Source organism: Trichosurus vulpecula, chromosome 2 (assembly GCF_011100635.1).
Source record: "Trichosurus vulpecula isolate mTriVul1 chromosome 2, mTriVul1.pri, whole genome shotgun sequence".
Lineage (NCBI taxonomy): Eukaryota > Metazoa > Chordata > Mammalia > Diprotodontia > Phalangeridae > Trichosurus > Trichosurus vulpecula.
In genome coordinates, this window is record NC_050574.1 from 237,882,501 (window position 1) to 237,904,937 (window position 22,437).

The 22,437-nt window shown below is 36.4% G+C and overlaps 1 protein-coding gene across 1 annotated transcript in view; it reads left to right on the forward strand.

The window, feature by feature from the left end:
• Positions 1-22,437, forward strand: part of ITGA4 (integrin subunit alpha 4) — a 93,101-nt gene that overhangs the window by 24,668 nt on the left and 45,996 nt on the right. The window contains exons 3-11 of the mRNA XM_036743445.1: positions 3,307-3,413; positions 3,512-3,641; positions 5,918-5,985; positions 7,023-7,152; positions 9,839-9,924; positions 10,779-10,841; positions 10,936-11,073; positions 12,628-12,739; positions 21,453-21,547. Coding sequence (XP_036599340.1) covers positions 3,307-3,413; positions 3,512-3,641; positions 5,918-5,985; positions 7,023-7,152; positions 9,839-9,924; positions 10,779-10,841; positions 10,936-11,073; positions 12,628-12,739; positions 21,453-21,547 — 929 coding nt within the window. The remainder of the gene's footprint in view (positions 1-3,306; positions 3,414-3,511; positions 3,642-5,917; positions 5,986-7,022; positions 7,153-9,838; positions 9,925-10,778; positions 10,842-10,935; positions 11,074-12,627; positions 12,740-21,452; positions 21,548-22,437) is intronic.

The following is a 22,437-nucleotide window of genomic DNA, read 5'->3' on the forward strand; positions in this document are numbered from 1 at the left end:
GTAACAGTTATAAATAGAATAGTTAACTCATATATATGCATGAGTTAACTATTTTATTGAATCTAATCTAATAGAAATTTATGAGTTAAATTTTTTTCTTCTTGAGAATCAAACAACTGGGTGGTTGAATGAACAAGTCAGGCTACTAGAAATTGAATACCGTGTAGTAGATAGTTTTGTTTTTGGCATCATGTAGCCACAGCCATCAACTTTAGTAATAATACCCTGTGTTTAAAATTTTTACCCAAACCAGAGAACATTTAGTTGCTATTTTGCCATTCTTGATCTTAGCACAGAGATTGTTTTCACTCAGAACATTGTTTTTTGTAAAAACAAAAAAAAAAGCAAAATGAAAATGTCTACTTTAAATGCATTTTTGACCATTTTCTGTGCCACTCTGAATAAACATATCATACGCAGTCTTTGGGGAAAACTCAACAAAGCACAGCAATAAGTGATGAATACAGCTTCTGCCTGCATATGGAATTTCCTACCTATTTACTTATGTAACAATGCTGTTGTGAAACCACACTGCATTGTTCCTTGATGGCTACATGATTGGCTTTTGTGTACAGTTTGCTCAGGGCAGCTGTGTTTGAGGGTTTGGTTGTTTTCCCTTGACATCTTTTTGTAGAACAAACAAATACAGGCTCATCTCCCCAGACTTCATACAGCAAAATTATGCTTGTGGTGGTGGTGGGGGGGATGGAGAAAAACGATGTGAAGGAATCACATCTCTAATACGTTAGCCTTAAACATGTCATCAAACACTCTAAATGTGGATTGTTTCCTTTAAAATCCAGGGGTTCTTAACCTTTTTGTGTCTGTCCCTTTTGTGGATCTCTTTGGTATTCTGGTGAAAACATAAGGACCCTTTTGTGGAATAATGTTTTCAGATAATTGAAGGAAATGCTCAATTTTGGCTATGGTTTAGTGGAAATAAAGATCTCCTTTTTTCCTACCCAAAGGAAAGGTTTCATGGAGCCCCTGAAATCTATCCATGGACTCTAGATTAAGAACCCCTGATTAAGATGCCAGGTTTATAGGAAAAATGATTCCAGTGTGGGAAGCCTAATGATTCAGACACAATGAAATTGAAATGGAAGGGAATATTAAAATGCATCAATATGATATAAAAACTAAGTTAAAAACAACAATAATCAAGGCCCACCAGTGTTCCCAACCTGTGATAACTCTTCTTTTATTCTCTGGAAGTTAAATAGAAAGAATAGTCAATCAACATGCATTTATTAAGCATCTACTATGTGCCAGGCAATATATGATAAAGAGTGAAGCAATTCCTACTTACATGGGGCTTACATTCTTATGAGGGAACAAATATGTACAGCACAAACATAAAATGAACAAATGTATTTGTGGTTGAGTCATTTCAGTTATGTCCTACTCTTTATGACCCGACTTGGGATTTTCTTTGCAAAGATACTAGAGTAGTTGCCATTTTCTTCTCCAGCTGCTTTTACAGATGAGGAAACTGAGGCAAATAGGGTTAAGTGACTTGCCCAGGGTCACACAGCTAGTATCTCAGGTCACATTTGAACTCATGTCCTCCTTACTCCAGGATCAGTACTCTATCTACTGCACCATCTAGCTTCCCAAACAAAAATATGCAAAGCAGTTAAATACAAGGTAGTTTGAAAGGAGCATGAGGAATTAGGAGGAGTCAGGAAGGACTTCCTGCAGAAGATGGTAGCTGAGCTGCATCTTAAAGGAAGAGAACGACTTTATAAGGAACAGCTAAATAAGGAGTGCCTAGGAAACAGGAGATAGAGTGTCATATACATTTATTGGCAAAGGCAGGATCAGATACTCCCAATAACCTCTTCTTGTGAATACTTCAGTCAAACAACAACAAGCATTTATGATGTGTCAGGAACTGTGTTCAGGACACATGGGCAAATAAAATAGTTTCTGCCCTTTCAATAGGGGAAGATAACCTGTTACATATTCATATAAATATGTACAAAATAAATTCACGGTAGGGGGAAAGATTGAGATGTATAGCTGGGGGGAATCAGAAAAAAACCCTTGTGGAAAAGGTGGCATCAGAGCTCAGCTTTGAAGGAAACTAGGGATTTTGAGAATTGGAGAAGAGGAGTATGTATCCAGGACCTTTATAAAGCATGGAAATAGAAGGTTATGTGTAAGGACTAGCAAGGAAGTCAGTCTGGGTATATTATAAAGTATGCGAAGTCAAGCAATATATGATGACTAGAAAAGGTAGGTTGGAGCTAAGTTGTGAAGGGCTTTTGAATACTAAACAGAGGAGTTTGTGCTTGAATTTTAGAGATACTTGAAACTGGAACATTGTTGAGTGAAGGAATAATATGGTCAGATTTTCCAGATTAAGAAACTGAGGCTCAGAGAGACAACTAATAGGTGTCACAGGCAGGATTTGAACCAAGTTCTTGCTGAAGCCAAGTCTAGTACTTTAGTTCCTACATCATAGTGCCTCTCACTACACCATACTGGCTCTCTCATTCTCTGTGGTCTTTTATCTAACACTGCAGATGACTCAGTCCTTAATCCACCAGCACTTTCAATAGTTGAGCATAGTTTACCTGGGCCAGGTATCATCAGCGGTAGTTAGGTTCTCTATCAGGATCAGCAACACTGATTGAGAGCTGGAAGGAATATCTGAGGTCATCTAGATCAGTCTAATTTCTGAGAGGAGAAAATGGGCCCATAAAGTTAGTGGCAGAGATAGAATTTGAATTTTGGTCCTGCCATTTCATCAACAAGCATCTATGAAGTGTTTACTATGTGCCAATCGTTGTATTATACCCAAGGAATACAAAGGAATGCTAATTCAGCATGCATCTTAGTCTCTCCTGATTTAAATTGATACTTAAACTCATTGTGGGTTAATAGTCAAAAGAAAATTGTGAATCAATTTTCAATTGGTCTAGTTATATTTTGAAAATTATTCAAAGCAATGCTTAAATTGGTTTTCCTCACTTTTTTGACTAGTGCTCTCTTACTCCTTTTAGTTATCCCATAGAAGTAAAGTTGTGTCTCTACTATACTAACAGTTTGACAGCATAGATCTGTATTCGACTAATATAGCCTATATTAAGAGACAATAAGCATGCTCAGAAAACATAATAGACTCAAAACTCCCTATCTGCCACAGTTTCATGAATACTGAGTACAGAATCGAGAAAGCAAAAGCAGAGTTTAATTTCACTTGGGATTTTCTGAATTCATGTACTTATTTTTATGAGCTGATGTAGTGTAATGTTATTTCTGTGATAACTATGGAAAGCAATCTTTTTGTACATTCTATAGGCAGCCCTGCTGGAGACTATTGTGGAAAGACATGTTTGGGAGAAAGAAACAATCAGTGGTTGGGGGTCAGTCTTTCCAGACAGCCAAAAGAGGATGGAACTATTGTGGTATGTATTGGCATTTTGTCCTCAGTTGGTGTTATGCAAATATTTACAGCATGACTACTGCTATGTATGTACATAATTTGCATTTGTATTTCATGCAGGCTTGTGGACATCGATGGAAAAATATATATTTCATGAAAAATGACTATGAGCTTCCCAATGGTGTTTGTTATCTAATGCCCCCTGACTTGCGAACAGAGCACAGTAAAAGAATGGCTCCCTGTTATCAAGGTGAGGTGAGGTTGTAATATTGGGTCATGAGAAACAAATATATGTTGCTTTAAAAATGTAGATGCATCTTGGTTCATGATTCTCAGGTTGAAAAATATTTTTACTTATGGATAAATAAATTGGTTCTATATTTTTCCCCAGTTATTTAAAAATTATTTAACTCCTAAAATTACTCCCGTTTCATTTTGTACTCTGTAGCTAGTAGGGCTAGCTCTAAATAATCTATGAAATGTATGTACTTAAGGAGAAAGATATTATTGTTAACTCTTTTCTGCTAGGATAGGGGGGTGAGTTCTGCCAATGACATGGATAATTAAGAATCATTTATATTTAGTTTTGGAAATAAAAATGTGTTCTCTATAGTTATATTCAAAAATAAGTGTTTCTCATGTTCTGGAAATGCATTGCCCTTCCAACAAAATAGTGACACTGTTCTGTGAAGATTACTCTATTTGTTTAATTTACCCCTCACTTCTCAAAATGCTTTAGAGTCTAAATGGAGCTCTGTATGTACATTCTCTCTGTCTCTTGCTGTTTCTGTGTCTCTGTCTCTCTTTCTCCTTCACCATCTCTGTCTCTTCACATTTCTGTCTCTACTTTTTATGGTTCATTCACCTTCTCTTGTGTAGGCACATAAATAAGTGAAATTTGAAAAGCTTTTCCTTCCTGGTCTACCCAGGATGTGAACAGCTGGTAGGAGCCATAGCAACACAGGGCTTAGGTAGGTCGAGTAGACACTAATGTCGATATGAATTGGAAAGCAAGACTTTATATATGACCTCTTAGAACACCCCTGATAGTTCTCCCCAACCCAGATGCTAGCCTGGCCATCTTTCTACTCAGGGCCTACCAGTTCCACCTGTCTGTCACTCTCTTTTACATATGAGATGTACATACACACACCCAGAGCCTTCTTTCTCTGTTGTCCTTCACATTCCTTCTTCTCCCTATCAAAAAAAATAGTAGTAAAGACAGCAAAGGTTGCAGGATATGAAAGACTTCTGACCGAGAATTGTCTTTTGTACTCATTGCAGAGAGCTGAAACTAAGAGTACTGGTTGATAAAGGGGAAATTTAGTCATCTGGTTTTTTATTAACAGGATAGCAAATGTCTCATTTGACTTATCTTTAAAGGTAAAATTGACTGGATTCTTCCCCTGCTGATTTGATTTCTCATTTTTCTAGCATATTGAAGAGTGTTAGAAACCCATATAGACTGTTAGAAACCTATATGTCTTTAAGCTCCCTTAAACCTCAATATATTGCATTTAGATTGGAGAGAGGTAATTTATGTTTAGTGCAGTGATCAATATCAGTGTATAATAAAAATCTCCACCCAATACATCTACTATAGCTGTTAGAGTTTCAGTTAAAATAGTCATTTGGAACAAAATGTCATCTGTTCAATGGAAGGGAACATGGAAATTGTGGATCTTAAATATTTAATCTTGAAAACTCACAAATTATGTGACCACACGCAAATTATTTAACAGGAGGCACTTCATTTTCTTTTGCAAAAAAATGAAATCTGTGCCTTCTGTAAGAGAGATGTTTGTGGGGCTAAATATCACAGCTGGAAGGGGCCTTACTCAGATCACCTATTTCAGCTTCTCACTTTATAAATGAGGAAATTGAAGGGGAATGGGAAAGGGGGGCCTGTAGAGAGTCTGAACTGTTTGCCTTAGGTCATAGAGTGTGATGAAGACTCGAGTTTGGCTCTTTGAAGCCCAGCCCTAACTTGCTTTTCCCTACATTGTGGCATGTAAAACGGTTTTGAATTTTTCAAAAAAATGATGATCTATTGGATAATCAACAAGTATTTAAAACACCTACTATGTGCCGATTAAATAAAAGATGAGGGATGCAATCATAAAACATGCTACTTTCTTCAGAATTTTATAGACCTCAGTTCTATTTCCCCTCAGCTTTTGCCTTTTGAGATTGAAATCTTTATTTTGGTCGTGCCTTTCTATAGTAGCCTATCCCATTGTCGTGACCATTTTGCTGCCCCTCTCTTGACCTTTTCCATCTTCGTCACAATCCCAGAGACAGAACACTAAGCTAGACAGATGGGTGCTGAAGATATAAATTCAATGAATGAAACAATCCCTAGGGGCTTATATCTTTAAAAGTATTGATGTAGTACTCTCTTTAAAAACATGAGACAACAAAAGGCTATGCCTTTAAAAATTTTAACATCAAGCGCTTATAAAGTCTCATATAATAGATGTACTATTTTTAAAATAGTTCACAAATTATTTTCCTTTTTTTCTTTAGATCATCTGAGAAAATTTGGAGAACGGTATACATCATGTCAAGCTGGAATATCTAGTTTTCACACAGAGGTAAGGATTAAATTTAAAAAAAAAACAATGGAAACTTTTGAAACTATAGAATCCTCATTTTTCTGAACATGAATACCTTAAATCTTTCATATGATTGATATTAATACTATTTGACATTGTAAAATGTGCAAGACTTAGCATAAAATAGCTTTCCTTGGGGGTAGCCTATATCCTAATCTTTGTTCTTTAAATTAGATTTATATTTTGAAAAAATTCTAATAAATGAACAATGTGAAGAATGTCTTATCCCAAATGGCCTTCCAAAAAAGGTAACATTGAACACATCAAGGCTTCAATTTACTGAAGGATAAATTTTTACATTTTATAGAACCCACACTTAAAACATAAGTACCCAAATATTTTAAAATTAGTTACAAACTGTAGGAAGAAGAATTGTAGATCTGCATTTTCCCCATTAATAAAATTTCTCTTGGAGCAAAATTTGCCTAGTTTAGTGTTCTGCCTCTGAGAGTGAGATGAACATGTAAAAGGTCAAGGGAAGAGCTTCAAAATGGTCAAAACAAAGGGATAAGCTGCTACTTAATGGTGAGACCTAAATGTTAAGGACTTCAGTCTTAAAAGGCAAACCTGAGGGGAAATAGAACTGAAGTCTATAAAATTTTGAAGAAACTTGTTTTGTGGCATGTTTTGTGGGTACATCCCTAATCATTTATTGAATGGGGGAGGGGTGTCTTTCCCAATTCTGTTCTTCCAAAACACCTTCTCTGCTTTAAATCAATGATACATCTTCAGTAATCCTTTATTTTAGAAGGCACTGGATATCTTGATTTAGAAGTGAAATTCAAATGCTAGTTTATTCTTCGAGTTTTCTCCAGAAGCCCTTTGAATGAATTGAATGAAGCCTTAGTAGCCATTTTCATGCCTTCACTATGTTAGTTATTTATAATAAATTCTTTGGTATTGAAATAATCTTTTTTGCCCATGAATTAAATGTTCACATAAAGCATCTCTGTTTCAGACTTTTGTGGTGAAATAGTTTCACACTGATAATAAAAGTGCTTTATTTTTCCTTCCAGGACTTAATTGTTATGGGAGCCCCTGGATCACATTACTGGACAGGTTCACTCTTTGTTTACAGCATCACTACAAACAAGTACAAGGCTTTTGTGGACAGAGAGAATAAAGTAAAATTTGGAAGCTATCTAGGTACTGTAAAAATTTAATACAAGTTTAATAAACTTAGGTCTACAAGGAATAATAAATGTTGACTTAATGTTTAGATACATAATCGATATAAGAAGCCATTAACACTTCTCAGAGTTTAGAAATAGCCTGCTTAGCCACAGAATCCCTTAATTTATGTTAATCTGAATTTTACATTTGCCAGTTGCATTTCTTTGTGCAAAAATCAGTTTCGGGGACACAAAACTCCAGAGTCTCCATTCACACAGGCCTTGGGAAGTAGAAGTGGCAAGAATCTTGCCTTTCCTCCTAGGTCACTATGGATATGTTTATAAAAGGTCCACAAGAACTCATACTATATGAGTGATGATATTTTTTAGAATGTTTGATAGTTGCTAATCTATCTTTACATTAAGATTCCCTTTATACCTCCATAATTCAATTTAACAAACATTAGTGGAATGTCTACATGGTGCCAAGCACCAGTAGAACAATGATCAAAAATGACATGGTCCCTGCCCTCAAGGAGCTTATGTTCTACTAGACTTGTTGATAACTGAACTCTTTTAAAAGAACAAACACTTAAATTTTCTCTATGGCCAAAATAGATAAAATAGAACACATAGTTTGGGTTATTCTAGGACTCTTAGATTTTTTAGAGTTAAATCCAAGTTTTTAGTGAAAAGAATGTTTCTTTAATCCTTAGGAAATTGTAGTTGATAACCAAAATACTAGGATTATTTCAAGAATATTTAATGTCAGCCTTTCCTTAGCTTTCTGACTCTACATATGAGCCTCCTATACTCAGAAATAATGATGCCAAACTTGGAAGTGGTCTCGATTTTTTCCCATGTAAAATAATATTGTTCCATTTGTATTTTAACATTTGTGTTACCTCTGAAATATATTTTAATACTTTTACTTATCCTAGGAAATAAGTCTAAAAGAGAATGTAGTCCTTGTTTTATAAACCAAAATTAAGAACAAGTACAAACATGTTATAGTAGTCTTATTCATACTGGCATATCAACATTTGTAACAGGAAGCTTAAGGATCATCTTTTCAGATGAATCTTAATTGAATTGTTTTTGTCTTTTGAATTATATTTCATTTACATGGAAACGTTCCTACTATGGTCCTAGTAGTTGTTTTGGCTTTAACATGACAAAAGTCAAGAGAAGTGGCTGTCGAGGGTTTTGTTTTCAATTTTTAGGCTCTTCTCTAAAGCTGCTTGAGTTGGAATAGGGTGTGATGTTGGCAGATAACCAAACTTCTAAGATAACATTGTGCCATCCTATAGGAAGGCTATTATGGTAGCATTTCTAATTAGTCCTCCGGGTACTTCTTGTCCTTACGGCAAATTTTATTTAGGTGTAAGTACAGGAAATACTGCTCCTCAGCTAGTGGTCACTCAGGAAATCTGTTTGTATAATATGCTGACTGACTTTAAAGGTACAGGATTAGAATACATTCAGGAAGCATTCTTCAGTTCTGATGTGTGGACACTTTTGTCTGGCCTAGTCATATAGTTCCAAAGGAATCCTATGGAGACAATCAGTTGAAAATATTTCTAAAAGCTTTTATGCAATCCAGAAGTATGTAATATGTATTATTTCATTTGATTGAGAACTGAAATGGCACGACATAACTAATATAAAAATATATTACATGATTGCATATATAGAACCTATACGAAATTGCTTACCATCTTAGGGAAGAAGGAGGTGAGGGAGGGAGAGAATTTGGAACTCAAATTTTTTTAAATGAATGTTGAAATTATCTTTACATGTAATTGGGAAAAAATAAAATTTTATACGTACATACAGATATACTTTTGGCATGGGTTGTGGGTAGGATGGAATTATCCTCTTGTACTCTATGAGAATGCCTTCAGTTTTAGAGATTTTTTTCAGGAGCAACTAGTTTTAGGCTTCTTAGATCTATCCAGGAAATATGCAGACTTTGGTCAATTTAGTATATAAGTTATAGGATAATGAAAGGCCCTTTACCAGGAAGAATGACTTCATATTGTGTTGCTGAAGTGGCTAAATTTAATATATTCCTCTGGTAATGGTTCTTTTTCATTCTCTTCTTATCTCTCTGTGTCCTGACGTTTTTTGACAAGAACAATTTTTTTTTACTATCCTGATTTTTCCCAGTGCTCAGATCTTTAATACAGCGCTAGTAGCCATGGATGCATTGATCAAATGAGTGAACATAATTAAAAAAAAAAGAATTGTTTAACTTGTTGCATGGAATATTTTTTTTCCTTTTAGGGTTTTTCTAAAATCAGGACTAAGGCACTGTTTCATATTAGGAAATTCAAGAACACTTTGGTTTCCCAATAAAAATGCATTATTTTGTATAGCTGTGGTAAATAATCTAAGAAGTGGAACACAGGGCGATTTTTTTTAAAAATAAAAAAATACATTTTAGTTCATCTAACTCAGGGGTGGGGAACCTGCAGCTTTGAGGCCACATGTGACTTTCTAAGTCCTTGGATGCAGCCTTTTGACTGAGTTCAAGTTTTACAGAACAAATCCTTTTGTTAAGGGGATTTGTTCTGTGAGTTTTGGATTCAGTCAAGAGCCTCACTGTGGACCTGGCCTCGAGGCCTATTTCCCCACCCCTGAACTTATGAATGTTTTATGGGGTGTGAAGTTATATCCCCACAATGAATTTCTTTTTGATTCTTCCCTTCTCTGCCAAGGATATGCTGTTGGTGCTGGTCATTTTCGAGATCACCAGCGTATGGAAGTAGTTGGAGGAGCTCCACAGCATGAGCAGATTGGTAAAGTAAGGACTGTATTTTTTATCATTATTGGCCTGCAGAGATTCAATACAAATTTTGATAAAGGCTGAAAAAGAGTGTGGCAGAAAGGAATCCAGAAACCGTGGGGTGTCACAAAGGAAAAAAAATGTATTTCACTGACAATATTAGATGGTATTACTATGTAGTACATGATAATTAAGAAATGCTTTCATTATAAAGGCTGCATAATAGTGTTTAACAAAGGAACAAAACTTCTAGGCTAGCTGTAGATTCTGCTTTGTGTTTGGGCAGACAAATTTCTCCCCTTTTAATATAGTCAGCATTTCCACTTTTAGCAATATTTCATTTATTTTGCTATGACAAAATAAAGGTAATTTGGGAATGTATTTTAATGTTTAAATGGCATAGTGTAGAAATAAAAGCCCTTATTTATTCTTGGGTCCCTTACAGGTTATATGAGTGGTAAGCCTTGGAAGCTGGGGAGGAGCAGGGGGAAGCAAACTTCTTTCTTCTAGACCTAGCTCCATCACCTTAGGCAAGTTTACACTCCCTCAGACCTAGTTTCGCCTTGGTCTTCAGAAAATGGGGATAGTATTAGTTATATCCTATTGAGAGGTGGAACTCATAAGATGATGATGGCAAAGTGTACTGGCAATATAAAGTGCTATACACAAATAAAATATTATTAGGTGTAATCTTGAACAGCTAACCATACTCTACCTGAGTTTATCAATCTTAAAGTAAACTATAGGTTTTAAATTTGATTAGCTAATATTTTATTAGACAAATAAAAGACCTTGAAATGAAATGAAAAGAGGATTTTTACCATATGTGAATGTAATTTAAGGATACTTTCATTGGCTTTTATTAATCGTAGGCATACATATTCAGCGTTGAAGCAACGGAACTGAATATATTGTATGAAATGAAGGGGAAGAAGGTAATATGCTTCTGTTTTTCTTTACTCACTGAACTGTATGGTGACACTGCTTTTTAGTCAGTGTCATAACTAGGTTTGCTTTGACTTTGTGCAGCTTGGTTCATATTTTGGAGCCTCAGTTTGTGCAGTGGATCTCAATGCAGATGGCCTCTCCGACTTACTTGTTGGTGCCCCTATGCACAGTATTGTCAGAGAAGAAGGAAGAGTTTTTGTTTACATCAATGCAGGCTCAGTAAGTTATCTTATGTCAGTAAACAGTTGTTTTCAAATATTTTATGGAATTGGAAGGAGAATCGAAGGACTGTTCCCTATTTTTGTCTAAAACCTGTGATAGATTTAACTGAGAGCTGTTTTCACCTGGTTAAGTATCTTGTTGGTTACTTTAAGTGGGATGGGAGTGATTGGTTTGTTGCCTTAATTTATTTCCACCCTTCTAAGAGCATGAGTGAGCACGATATTATTAATGTTCATTTAAATCATTTTGTAGAAATTTCACCCCAAAATATAAGCTTCTTTCATTTAACTACCTTTGTCTTTCTGTTGAAGTACAGTCAGCCTATGAGAGGAAACCAAAGAACTCTCACTTCTAATGAACGTAAATTTTCAAGTTTGTTTTCTTTGAGTTTTCTTGATTGGTTAGATGTATGTTCACAGTAACTTGCAAAGACCATTGAAGGTCTTTGACAAAGTCCTTTGATATCTGTCAGGAGAGTAAGTACATACCCTGTTGAAATTGCAGATCTAGACATATTGAAGCAATTTTGCCTGAATGAAATCCTTGAGAAAATTCTTTAAATAAGACTATCTTAATTTTATTTGACTTCAGTACCAATAATAACAAATTTATAATATAAATTTGAGGAATTATGCAAGCTTTTTCCTTATCTTGAGATTCAAATCTCAGTTAACAATATTTGCTATGTTCTTCCCATGGTGAAGATTGTTCTCCTTGATAGAAAAAACAGAGATGACAAAGGGTTGAAAAGTTTTATCTGCATTTAATCATCTTTTCTCATTGCCCTATTCATCCTCAGTAATGATTTTTCCATTCTTTGGCATTTTCCTTGCCAAAGTAGTGTTAAAAATAGTGTTAATAAAATAGTGTTGAAAATAGTGCTGAAAAAAAACAACCCTTTTGTTTATAACATTCCCCACCAAATTTCATTCTTTTGAGTGTAGCATTCCCAAAAGTATTCTCGCAGGACCACTTTCCTTGTTTACTTGCCCAGCCCCTGTACGTGTCTCTGTTTTATGTCCATCTCTTTAGTCTCTTAGTTCCTTGTGCATCTTCATTATAGTCTTGTTAGATAACTAGCCTATTTCTTTACCCATCATAATAATTTCATTATTCGTTCATGAAAGTATTCCCTACCTCTAGGATCCACTTCCCCAGAGAAATTTAGGCCACAAGGTCCTATTTATCCTTTTGCAGAATTTTTGACATTTGCCTTTCTCTTTCTTATGGATCATGAATTCTAAAATGGCATAGTCATTTCCTCCCAAGTTCCCATTATTTCCGCTTTGGTAGCCAATTCCTCCTTATTGACTACAATCTTGTCCATAATAGCAGTTCTTCCAAAACGTCCTAGTACAGTGCCTTGTGTATATAACAATTCTAAAAATTACAAACTCCAGTAAACAAAATTTGATTTTACATAGATGGCAGACTCAGTATGCAATTTCCCCTAGGTTTTAAGGACTTTAAAAAATCTGTGTTGAAACAGTAATATCAGATTACAACTCTAAATGATATAAGGGTCTGTCATGACATTTTTTCCCCTTCTAGGAAGCAAAAATGAAAGAAATGGAAATTGAACTGGTTGGAAGTGACACATATGCCGCAAGATTTGGAGAATCCATAGTCAATCTAGGGGACATTGATAATGATGGCTTTGAAGGTAATGTCAAATTCAATATTTTGTGGTTAATTTCACCTTACAAAGTCATGCGTTAAAGTGAATATTGTTGGACTTCATTGGCTTCTACAGGAAATGACCCTGGTTGCTATGCTTTTAAAGTTCTTTTATATGCTTTTTATAGTTTCTTTATTGCTGCCTTCACTATCAGCTGTCCTCTCTTGTCCCTGTCAGTATGTGTCTTGCCTTTCTAAGTACAAGGTCTGGGAGTACTTCCATGAGACTAGCAGCAAGCAGGGATGTATCCATATGGTTATAGGAATAAAAATATAATGCTTACTATTTTACAATTTGTGGATTTTTCCTTTAAGAAATATGCAAGTACCTACTGTCAAACTTAATCTCATGTCCTCCCTATTCCAAAAGAACATCTAGTTTTATTTGACATATTTGAGTAAGAACCTAAGCTAATATGTATATATGTATGTATCTGTATATATTTGTTGTTTAGTCATTTCGGTTGTGTCCAACTCTTCATGACACCATTTAGGGTTTTCTTGGCAAAGATACTAGAGTAGTTTGCCATTTCCTTCTCTAGTTCATTTAACAGATGATGAAACTGAGACAAAAAGCATTAAGTGACTTGCCTAGGGTCATACAGCTGGCATCTGAGGCTGGATTTAAACTCAGGTCTTCCTGACTCCTAATTGGGAGCTCAATCCACTGTGCCACCTAGTTGTATCAGATATAAAAATAAGGTTGTGAGGTAAGAATGCCCCAGATAACTGACAAGATCCTTTATTGGGAGCAATTACCCTGATGCCTGAGAAGTTTCTGGCAGCTTTTCCACTGGTGGAAAGAAGGAAGAAGGTTCTGCCACTGAATGTTGGAATGGAAAGAGTAGGTCAGTGCATTTCTCTGGTGGCTACAGAGCTGAGTTGAGGTTATCAGTAAACTTTACGACAGATTTCCCTGCAGTATAGACTTGTATCATTCAGCATGACCTTTTTGATTGTTTTAAAAAACAGAAAACATGCTGAATTCAGAAAGACATTTCTTCAAATAATTGTTTTCAGTATATATTTCTGCAGTTAAGTAGGCACCAAATTGAATTCAGAATTTTTACTGATTACATTTATACATATTAACTCTATTGAATCCTTAATTTCTGAATAATGCTGCATGTCTCATTCCTGGAATGTTCACTTTCTATAGTTCATTGCTTTTTAGATCTTAGCAGGGGTTATGCTGATGTACACCAAGGGTGTCCCAGTTTGACTCAGTTTTTTGTTCAATAGCTTAAATTTCAGTTGACTTCATACAAGGGTAAAGACTCCAGGACCTTAATTTTTTTTATCTCTCTAACTCCTTGTTCTCTTCCTTATTCCTTCGATTTTCCCATGGTGGTGGTGATAATGGAGTGGATTTCAAATTTCATACTTTGGGCAGGTGTAGGTGGGTGGAAAGGTCAAATAGAAAAGAAGCTACTCTCTTCCTTTAATTTTTTTTCACACCCTAATCCATGAGTTCTAGTCAGAATTGGTGTACTTTTATTGCACTGCTTATTAGGGCTGCCTTCTGTAGAATTGTTACAAAACCAATTACTTTGCTGTAAAAGGAAGTGAGAAAATCAACTGTATTTACTGTGTCCAAATGATTTAATTCTAATGACTACCATAATAAAAAGAGAGTCGTGCTTAACAAAGTGAAATTATATATTTTCTGAAGAGGACACCAGTTTGGCTAGTATCCAGTGTGTGAACACCTCATTATGAGTTAGAGAAGGGTAGAGAGACTGTATGTCGTATAGTAGGCTTTGTTAGCTTGTACTGTATAAATAGGAACATGTGATACTAAATTCCTGGTTTTGTTGATTTTTTAAATTTTATTAGTTGACGTAGTACCTACCCTCTGCCTTCACTTAGATATTTTAGGTTTGGTCTTCTATGTAAATATTCATGATTTGGCTTATTTTTGTCTTTTTAATTGGCATTTGAGAAATCTCAAAACATAGCCATTTTAGGTTATTTCCAAAGATAGTCTGGTTTCAGTTAGTCAGGAAATACTTATTCAGCACTTACCCTGTGGCAGGTACCACACTAAACATTGGAGATACAAAGAAAGGCAAAACTATGGTCCCTGTCCTCAGGGAGTTCACATTCTAGGTGGGGAGACAACATGCTAATAGCTCTATCTCTAGAAGCCATATACAAAATAGATAGAAGGTAATCTCATAGGGAGAGTGGGAGGAACCAAGAATGGCTTCCTGCACATGGTGAGATTTGATCTTGAAGGAAATCATATAAATCAGAAAAAAATAAGTTAGGAGGGCTTCATTATTGTATTCATATTGTATTCATTGTTGTACTTCATAAATTTTCTTGGAATTAATTTATTGAGTGACTGTTTTATAGAGTGATGACTGACCTAGATGACGTGACCTAGATGACAAAGGTCGAACACATCTGTCCTCAAAAGAATACAGAAGCTAATGGAGGGAGGCAAACAGAAAATTAAAATTAAAAAAAAAATCATTCAATTATTGATCTGTAACTTTAGTGTATATAATGCCCAAGTAAATTCAGTGCAAAAGATATTTTTAAAATGCTTTTTATATGAGAGGCACTGTTATTGAAGATACACAGCCTTCCAGGAGCTTACATTTTCCTGGGGAAATATAACATGCTTCTGGATAGTTAAATACAACATACCTGGTGGTGTAGTGGGTAAAGCACCAGGATTTGGGAAGACCTGAGTTCAAATCTGGTTTCAGACACTTACTAGGTGTGTGGCCCTGGTCAAGTCATTTAATCCTGTTTGCCTCAGTTTGGCAGAACTCAGAAATGGCAAACCACTCCAGTATTCTGGCCAAGAAAATCCCCCAAAAAAGGGTCACAGAGAGTCAGACACAACTGAAAATTATTAAAGACAACAACAACTTATGGAGGGAACTTTAAAAACTGAGAGAACCCAGAAAAGCTTTATGGAGAAGGTGGCATCAGAGCTAAGCCTTAAAGAAATTTAGGAATTGAGAGAAATAGAAGATGGCAGTGAATTCTACACATAGAAGACAGCTCATTTAAAAGCTACAGTGTATGTGATAAAAGATAGGAAGATAGATTGGAACCAGATTGTGGTGAGTCTTAACACCAGGATAAGGAGTTTATAGTGTGTCTTGGAGATACTAAGAAGATACCAAAGATTATTGAATAGGAAATTCACATGGTTAGACCTGGACTTTACAAAGATCATCTTCCATCTTTGTGGAGGATAAATTAGAAAGGGGATATACTGGGAGCAGGGAGACAAGTTAAAAGATTACAGTACTCAATGTGTCAGCTGCTGGCATCTAAAACTAGGGCTGTGGTCATGTAAGGAGAGAGAAGGGGACAGATATGAGAGATGTTGTAGTGGTTGAGATTGCAGAGTTTGGTAGGTAATTAGATGGGATGCTTGGGAACAGGGAAGAATCTAGTCTTATGAATCTGAATGGTTGTGAGAATGATAGGGCCTTAACACAAAGAGGGAAGCTTAGAGGAGAGGTTTGAGATTAGGAGAAAAGATGGTGATGATTTCCACTTTACAGAGATTGAGTTTGACATCTTCATGTAGACATGTTTAGGAGGTTCGTGGTGTTAAGGGGCTAGAGTTCAAGCAAGAAATTATAGCTGAATATATAGATTTAGAAATGACCTGTGAAGAGATAACTGAACCTATGGGAACTAAAGAAGTCACCAAGGAAGAGAGTAAAGCTTTAAAAAAAAAGAAGGGAAAAGAGTATCCAGGAAGAGGTGGTGGCTCATAATGTCATCAGCCAAATGAAGTCCAAAAGGATAAGGACTGAGAAAAGCCAATGGATTTAGCATTAAGAGATTGTTGGTAAACTCTTAAGCAACAGAAAGATGATATCAAAAGGCCGATGGTAAGAGGCTGAAAAGCTGTGAGTAGTGAGAAGGCATTGAGAGTATATAGGTGGATGATAGTTTGAGAGGATGGTCGAATCAACTTCATTCTTTTTAAGGATGGGAGATCTGAGTGTATTTTTAGGCAGCAGCAAAGGGGAATACTGAAAATGAGGGAGAAAGAGAGACAGACACAGAGAGAGAATGATCTCAAAAGAGCAAAAGAGACACAATGGGGTATAAAAAAGGGCCAACTCTTCCTTCAAAACTAGAACAAAAGAGCAGAGGATGCTTGAAAACATAAAGGAGTTTGAGCTTTGGAGTCAGGGAGACAGAAGAACTGGTGTCCTCATTTTTCTCAGTAAAACAGGAGATGAAATTATTAGCTGAGAGCCAGGGTTAGAATGTTATGGGGGACTTAAATGAAGAAAGGTTTTGTTAATAGCCGTTGTGGAGAGCATAATAGTCAATCAGAGAAGAATCAAATATTTGTTCTGTAAATGAGGGCTATTTGAGATTTGGTGGTGGGTGGTGGTGGTGGGTGGTAGTGGGGATTTCAAGAGCTGCAGAAATACAATTCATTTTTAACTTAGAGTTGCTTGAGGAGTAGGAGAGGATAAGAGATTTTCCCACGGTCACATGGCATATATAAACATGTGCCCTCTGTCACGTTTCTTTCTCATTTGTATCTCTATGTCTTTCTATATCTATATCATCTATAACTATATCATCTCTCTCTGTCTCATCTATATCTATGTCTTTTTTTATATCTTCTACTTGCTACGCCACGTTGCCGCTCATTTGAAGTTGGGTTAGATGTGGTTGGGCACATTCATTGCATATGGTCTTCCAGACCTAACAGCCTTCATTAGGATGGGAGTTAGAACAGAGAAGGCAGATGGCAGGAAGAACGCAGCATTGGGGCTTTGCAGGACATGAACAGTAAGAGAGCAAAGTCAAGAGATTCCATGATAGAGTACAACCTAGTTAAACTTGTCAAATATAGGGTCAAGGCTATGAGGAGGAGAAAATGAGGCCAAAGCAAGGATGATAGATTTGGAGACATGAGAACTTCCTAAGGGTCAGGATCTCAGGGGTTTCTAAGCCTTTTTTGTACAAGCCTTCTAATTCCTCTGTTTCATTGAGGCTCATAGTCTTGGTGCTTCTGAATTCCTAGCAATGCCAAATGATGTTTGATCAGGTTCCCAGGGGCTAGACTGTAGACTCATCCAAGGTGACAGGGGATAAGGCACACTGAGAAGATACAGCTACATAGAGCATGGGCTCGCATCTTAGTTTCTGGAGATCCTCAGGACCTGGCAACAAAGACCCTTTCAAGAGCCACCAGCTCCCCATGCTACTGTCTAGCAATAGACAAACAATTCCTTATATTTCAAGGGTGCTGATTTTCTTAGATTCCATAAGCTAATGTGACACATTTATCAGTAAAATCTAATACTAATCCCAAGATTCCTAGAAAGTTAGGTTTTGTTCATATATCTGTCAGAGCTAAAGAGTGAATGATGCCTTCAGCAGAGAAGGGATAATTTGGAAAGTTGTTGATTAGAGGCTTATTTATTCTTCTTCTCTGAAGGCTCATCATTTATTTATTTTAAGTAAGATGTTTTGTCTTAATTGACGTCATTAGTGCCCATGAATAAATAAAACTATGCTTGAATTTCCATACACATAGCATTTCACAGCAGGGATCTAGGCTAAGTCAGCATTTAAATTGATTTACATCAGCATTCCAGCCATGGGCTCCTTACTTAAGCAAATGATTATCCTTCATACTTCAGTATTTCAAAGATCTGTTATTTCATTGGTGTGGGTCTTCTCTCTACCTCCACAGATCATAATCCCTTTATAATTTAATAGTAAGTTTTGAAAGCTGAAATGCCAAATCTGTCAACCTGGTGATGAGCTTGGACATGCAGTCCATCACTGGGGACTCAAAGCATTTCCAGAATGGCAAAGCCTATAAAAGCTTGTAATCTAATGTCATAGCTTTCAAGAACCCAGGATTACTTCTACACTATTATGGGATTTTAAGTAGGAATATAATGGAGATAGCCTTTGTAATAGAAGTATAACCAGAGCCCTTAGTTGGTGCAATTGCTAACTTTTCTCTATGGTAGATATGAGCTACTTGTTGATCCTTATTTTATATGTATGTATATATTTAGGTATGTATATTACTATTTATATATAGCATCTGTGGGTACTGCCTTTCCTCTCATATGTGGACTCAAGAAAAACTACCTTAAGTTTGAGATACTCTGTGGGTCAGCACCTGTTCAAAAGCATAACTCCTGAGCCCCCACTAATGTGTTTGCTTTTATTAGCCAGCTGGACGACACTAATTTGAAGCAAAAGACATTTAGTCAAACAGCATAGCATGGTAAATGACAAGTAAAAAATTCCCCTATAAAAACATGGGGACCATTCTCACAGGTTGTTAAGACACACACGTGGGAGTGCCACATAAAGAGAATATGTATGAATGCAGAAAACACAGGAAAAGTACACACTAGGGGAGATTCAGGACATTCACACGACCAGGGCAACTGACTTCCAGTGCAGGACTGCCATTGCCAGTGTCTTCTGGTGAAGCACAACTACCTTTCTGTTTGACATCATGTCTCTGTTCTCTACTAGATACATCATATCTGCTAGGTATATCATCTTTACGGGACATCCAGTCTGTACTGATCATACTGTTTCAAAATACTGTGTATTTATGCCAAAAGTGATAACTAAGCTTTTGTCTGCTGTGATCTACTGAGCTGCAGCTCTTCAGAGATGTCTTTTCTTGGCTCCCACTTCTAAAGCATAGTGATGTGAAAGCCAGTCCTTAAAAAGAATTATTTGTTACTCTGTATTTGAGATCTTGAGCCACCACACACACACATACCTTATTAAGGGGAACGAACCCAAGTCAGGCAGATCATCCCATAATAAAACTGTCTGTTTGGGGGGGGAGGGGTTTGGACTGCTTCTGTTCAGTATTGATTCGAAGTATTGTCATGAACAACTATCCACCTTGATGGAAATTAATTGTAAATTCTGTTAAACCTCTTATGGGGATCTTGTGCTCCTAAATAGGTGGTAATTTCCCCCTCTCTGAAAATAGCCCCTCAGGAACTTTGCAGATGCTAAGGCTATGAGGTTTGCTGCAATTCCAATATCGTTACCTCTTAGTATAAAAATGAAGTTGTGGAAGAACAAAAGCTAAGTGAAGAAGTCACTGTTCCTATCCTCCCAGATCATGTTTCGGCTATATCTACAACAAGGAAACCCTTGATTTTGCTTTAAATTCTAGCCTGTGCAAAACCTTTTCCTACATGCATAAATTATTTTTGAATATTTTTATATTTCACTGGACTGTGATTTATCTCATTCATGTGTGTCCTCCAAATAGTAAGAGATCACCAATACATAGCTTATCCTGGGCAGTTCTTTTTTTTTTTATTTTTAGTTTACAATACTCAGTTCCACAAGTTTTTGAGTTCTAAATTTTCTCTCCCTCCCTCTCCTTCCCCTCCCCTCCCCCTCTCCCCCCCAAGACAGCATGTAATCTGATATAGGTTCTACATATATCTTCATATTAAACTTATTTACATAATAGTGAAGTTGTAAAGAAGGATTATAACCAATGGAATGAATCATGAGAAAGAAGAAACAAAACCAAAAAAGAAGGGGAAAAGGAGAGCAGATAGTTTGCCTCAATCTGCATTCAGACTCCATAATTCTTTCTCTGGATGTGCATAGCTTTTTCCATCATGAGTCTTTTGGAGCTGTCTTTGAACCTTGCATTGATGAGAAGAGCCAAGTCTATCAAAGTTAGTCCTTATAGATACCATGTGTCTGTAATCGTGCTTAATGTTCTCCTGGTTCTGCTCCCCTTACTCAGCATCAGTTCATATAAGTCTTTCCAAGTTATAATGAAGTCTGTCTGCTCCTCATTTCTCATAGCATAGTAGTATTCCATTACATTCTTATACCACAATTTGTTTAGCCATTTTCCAATTGATGGGCATCTCTTTGATTTCCAATTCTTTGCCACCACAAAAAGAGCTGCCATAAATATTTTTGTACATACAGGTCCTTTCCCTCTTGTATGATTTCTTTGGGATACAGCCCTAGAAGTGGTATTGCTGGGTCAATCCTAGGCAATTCTTAACCACTCCCTTTCCTGATTTTCTAGTGGCTCACCTAGCATTGTAGATAAACACAAGCTTATTAACATTATTTTGGTCATTAGGTACTACATTTTTGAGTTATGGTAACCCATTTGGATATTTATATGGCAAAAATTCTGCTTTCTAATATTTATATTTTAACTACATAAATGATATCAAGAAATGTTATCTTTTAGGATAGGTTTTATAGAATTTTAAATCTTTCCTTTTTTCTTAGGAAAGGCAGCACAGCATAGTGGATAGAATTGGACTTGGAGTCAGGAAGACTGAGTTTCAAATCTTGCCTCAAATTCTTATTAGCCATGTGACTGAGCAAGGCGGCCTCTCTGAGCCTTGGTTTGCCCATTTGTAAAATAAGGATAATAATGGCACCTCGCTCACAGGATGTTGTTTACTAGGATCAAATGAGATAATTATGAAAAGCACTTTCTAAACCTTAATTGACTATGTGAATGGGAGTTATTATTAAACGATATTGCCATTTGGTGCATGTTTTCCTGGGTGAATGTTTATTCTTTTCAGTTTGAATTAACATGTCATAAAGATTAGTCATTAAAATTAGCATAACCAAAGACTAGTACTTTACAAGTACATGGTTATTTTTGCTCCTATTTTTCTGAATAATATTTACTTTTTGTACTGCTGTTGTAGATGTTGCCATTGGGGCTCCTCAAGAAGATGATTTACGTGGAGCTATTTATATTTACAATGGCAGAGTAGATGGGATATCACCATCCTTTTCACAGGTGAGTATTCTGTTTTTTTCCAAAGATATTGGCAGTAAAAGCTTTCTTTAAATGACTAAAATTAATAGGCTTGTGAGAGGGAGAAAATGTGTGCGTTTGTATGTGTGGGAGAGAGAGAGGGAGGGAGAGGTAGGGGGGACAGAGAGAGAGAGAGAGGGAGGGGGAGAGAGAGAGGGAGGGAGTGAAGGAGAGGAGAGGAGGGGAAGGAGAAAGGAAGGGGAAGAGGAGAAGAAGGAGAAAGAGACAGAGAAAGGATAGGAAGGGTGGGGAGGGAAGAGGAGAAGAAGAGAGAGACAGAGAAGAGAAGGGAAAAGAAGGAAGAAGAGGGAAAAGGAGAAGAGAGGACAGAGAAGAAAGAGAAGACAAAAAGGAGAGGTGGGAGAGGAAGAGAGGAGAGAGAGTGAGAAATGAAGGGAGAGAGGGGGAAGGGGAAAGAGAGAGGGAGAGAATGAGTTGGAGAATGAATTGCTTAATTGAAAGAGCTATGAAATTGAATCAGAAAATCTCAGTTTCAGTCCTGTCTCTGGATTCTTAAACAAAGTCACCTTAGCTTTCCAGGCTTTATCTGTAAAATAAAAAATGAGATAACATTTAAGGCATCTTACAGCCCTGACATTCTTGTCTTGTGCTGACTCTTTTGGTTCTGTCAATTTGTAAAACATATAAAATGGTCCACTATTTTATTGCAATGATGATAGAAATTCAACATTTCTGCATCCTACCAATCAATCAACAAGCATTTATAAAGTACCTACTATGTGCATGGCACTTTGCTACTGTGGGTACTGGGGATATAAAAAAATGAAACCATGCTTGCCATCAAGGAGTCTGCATTTTATCGAATGTTGAATCACTTATATCAGGGTTGAGGAATCTGCAGCCTCAAGGCC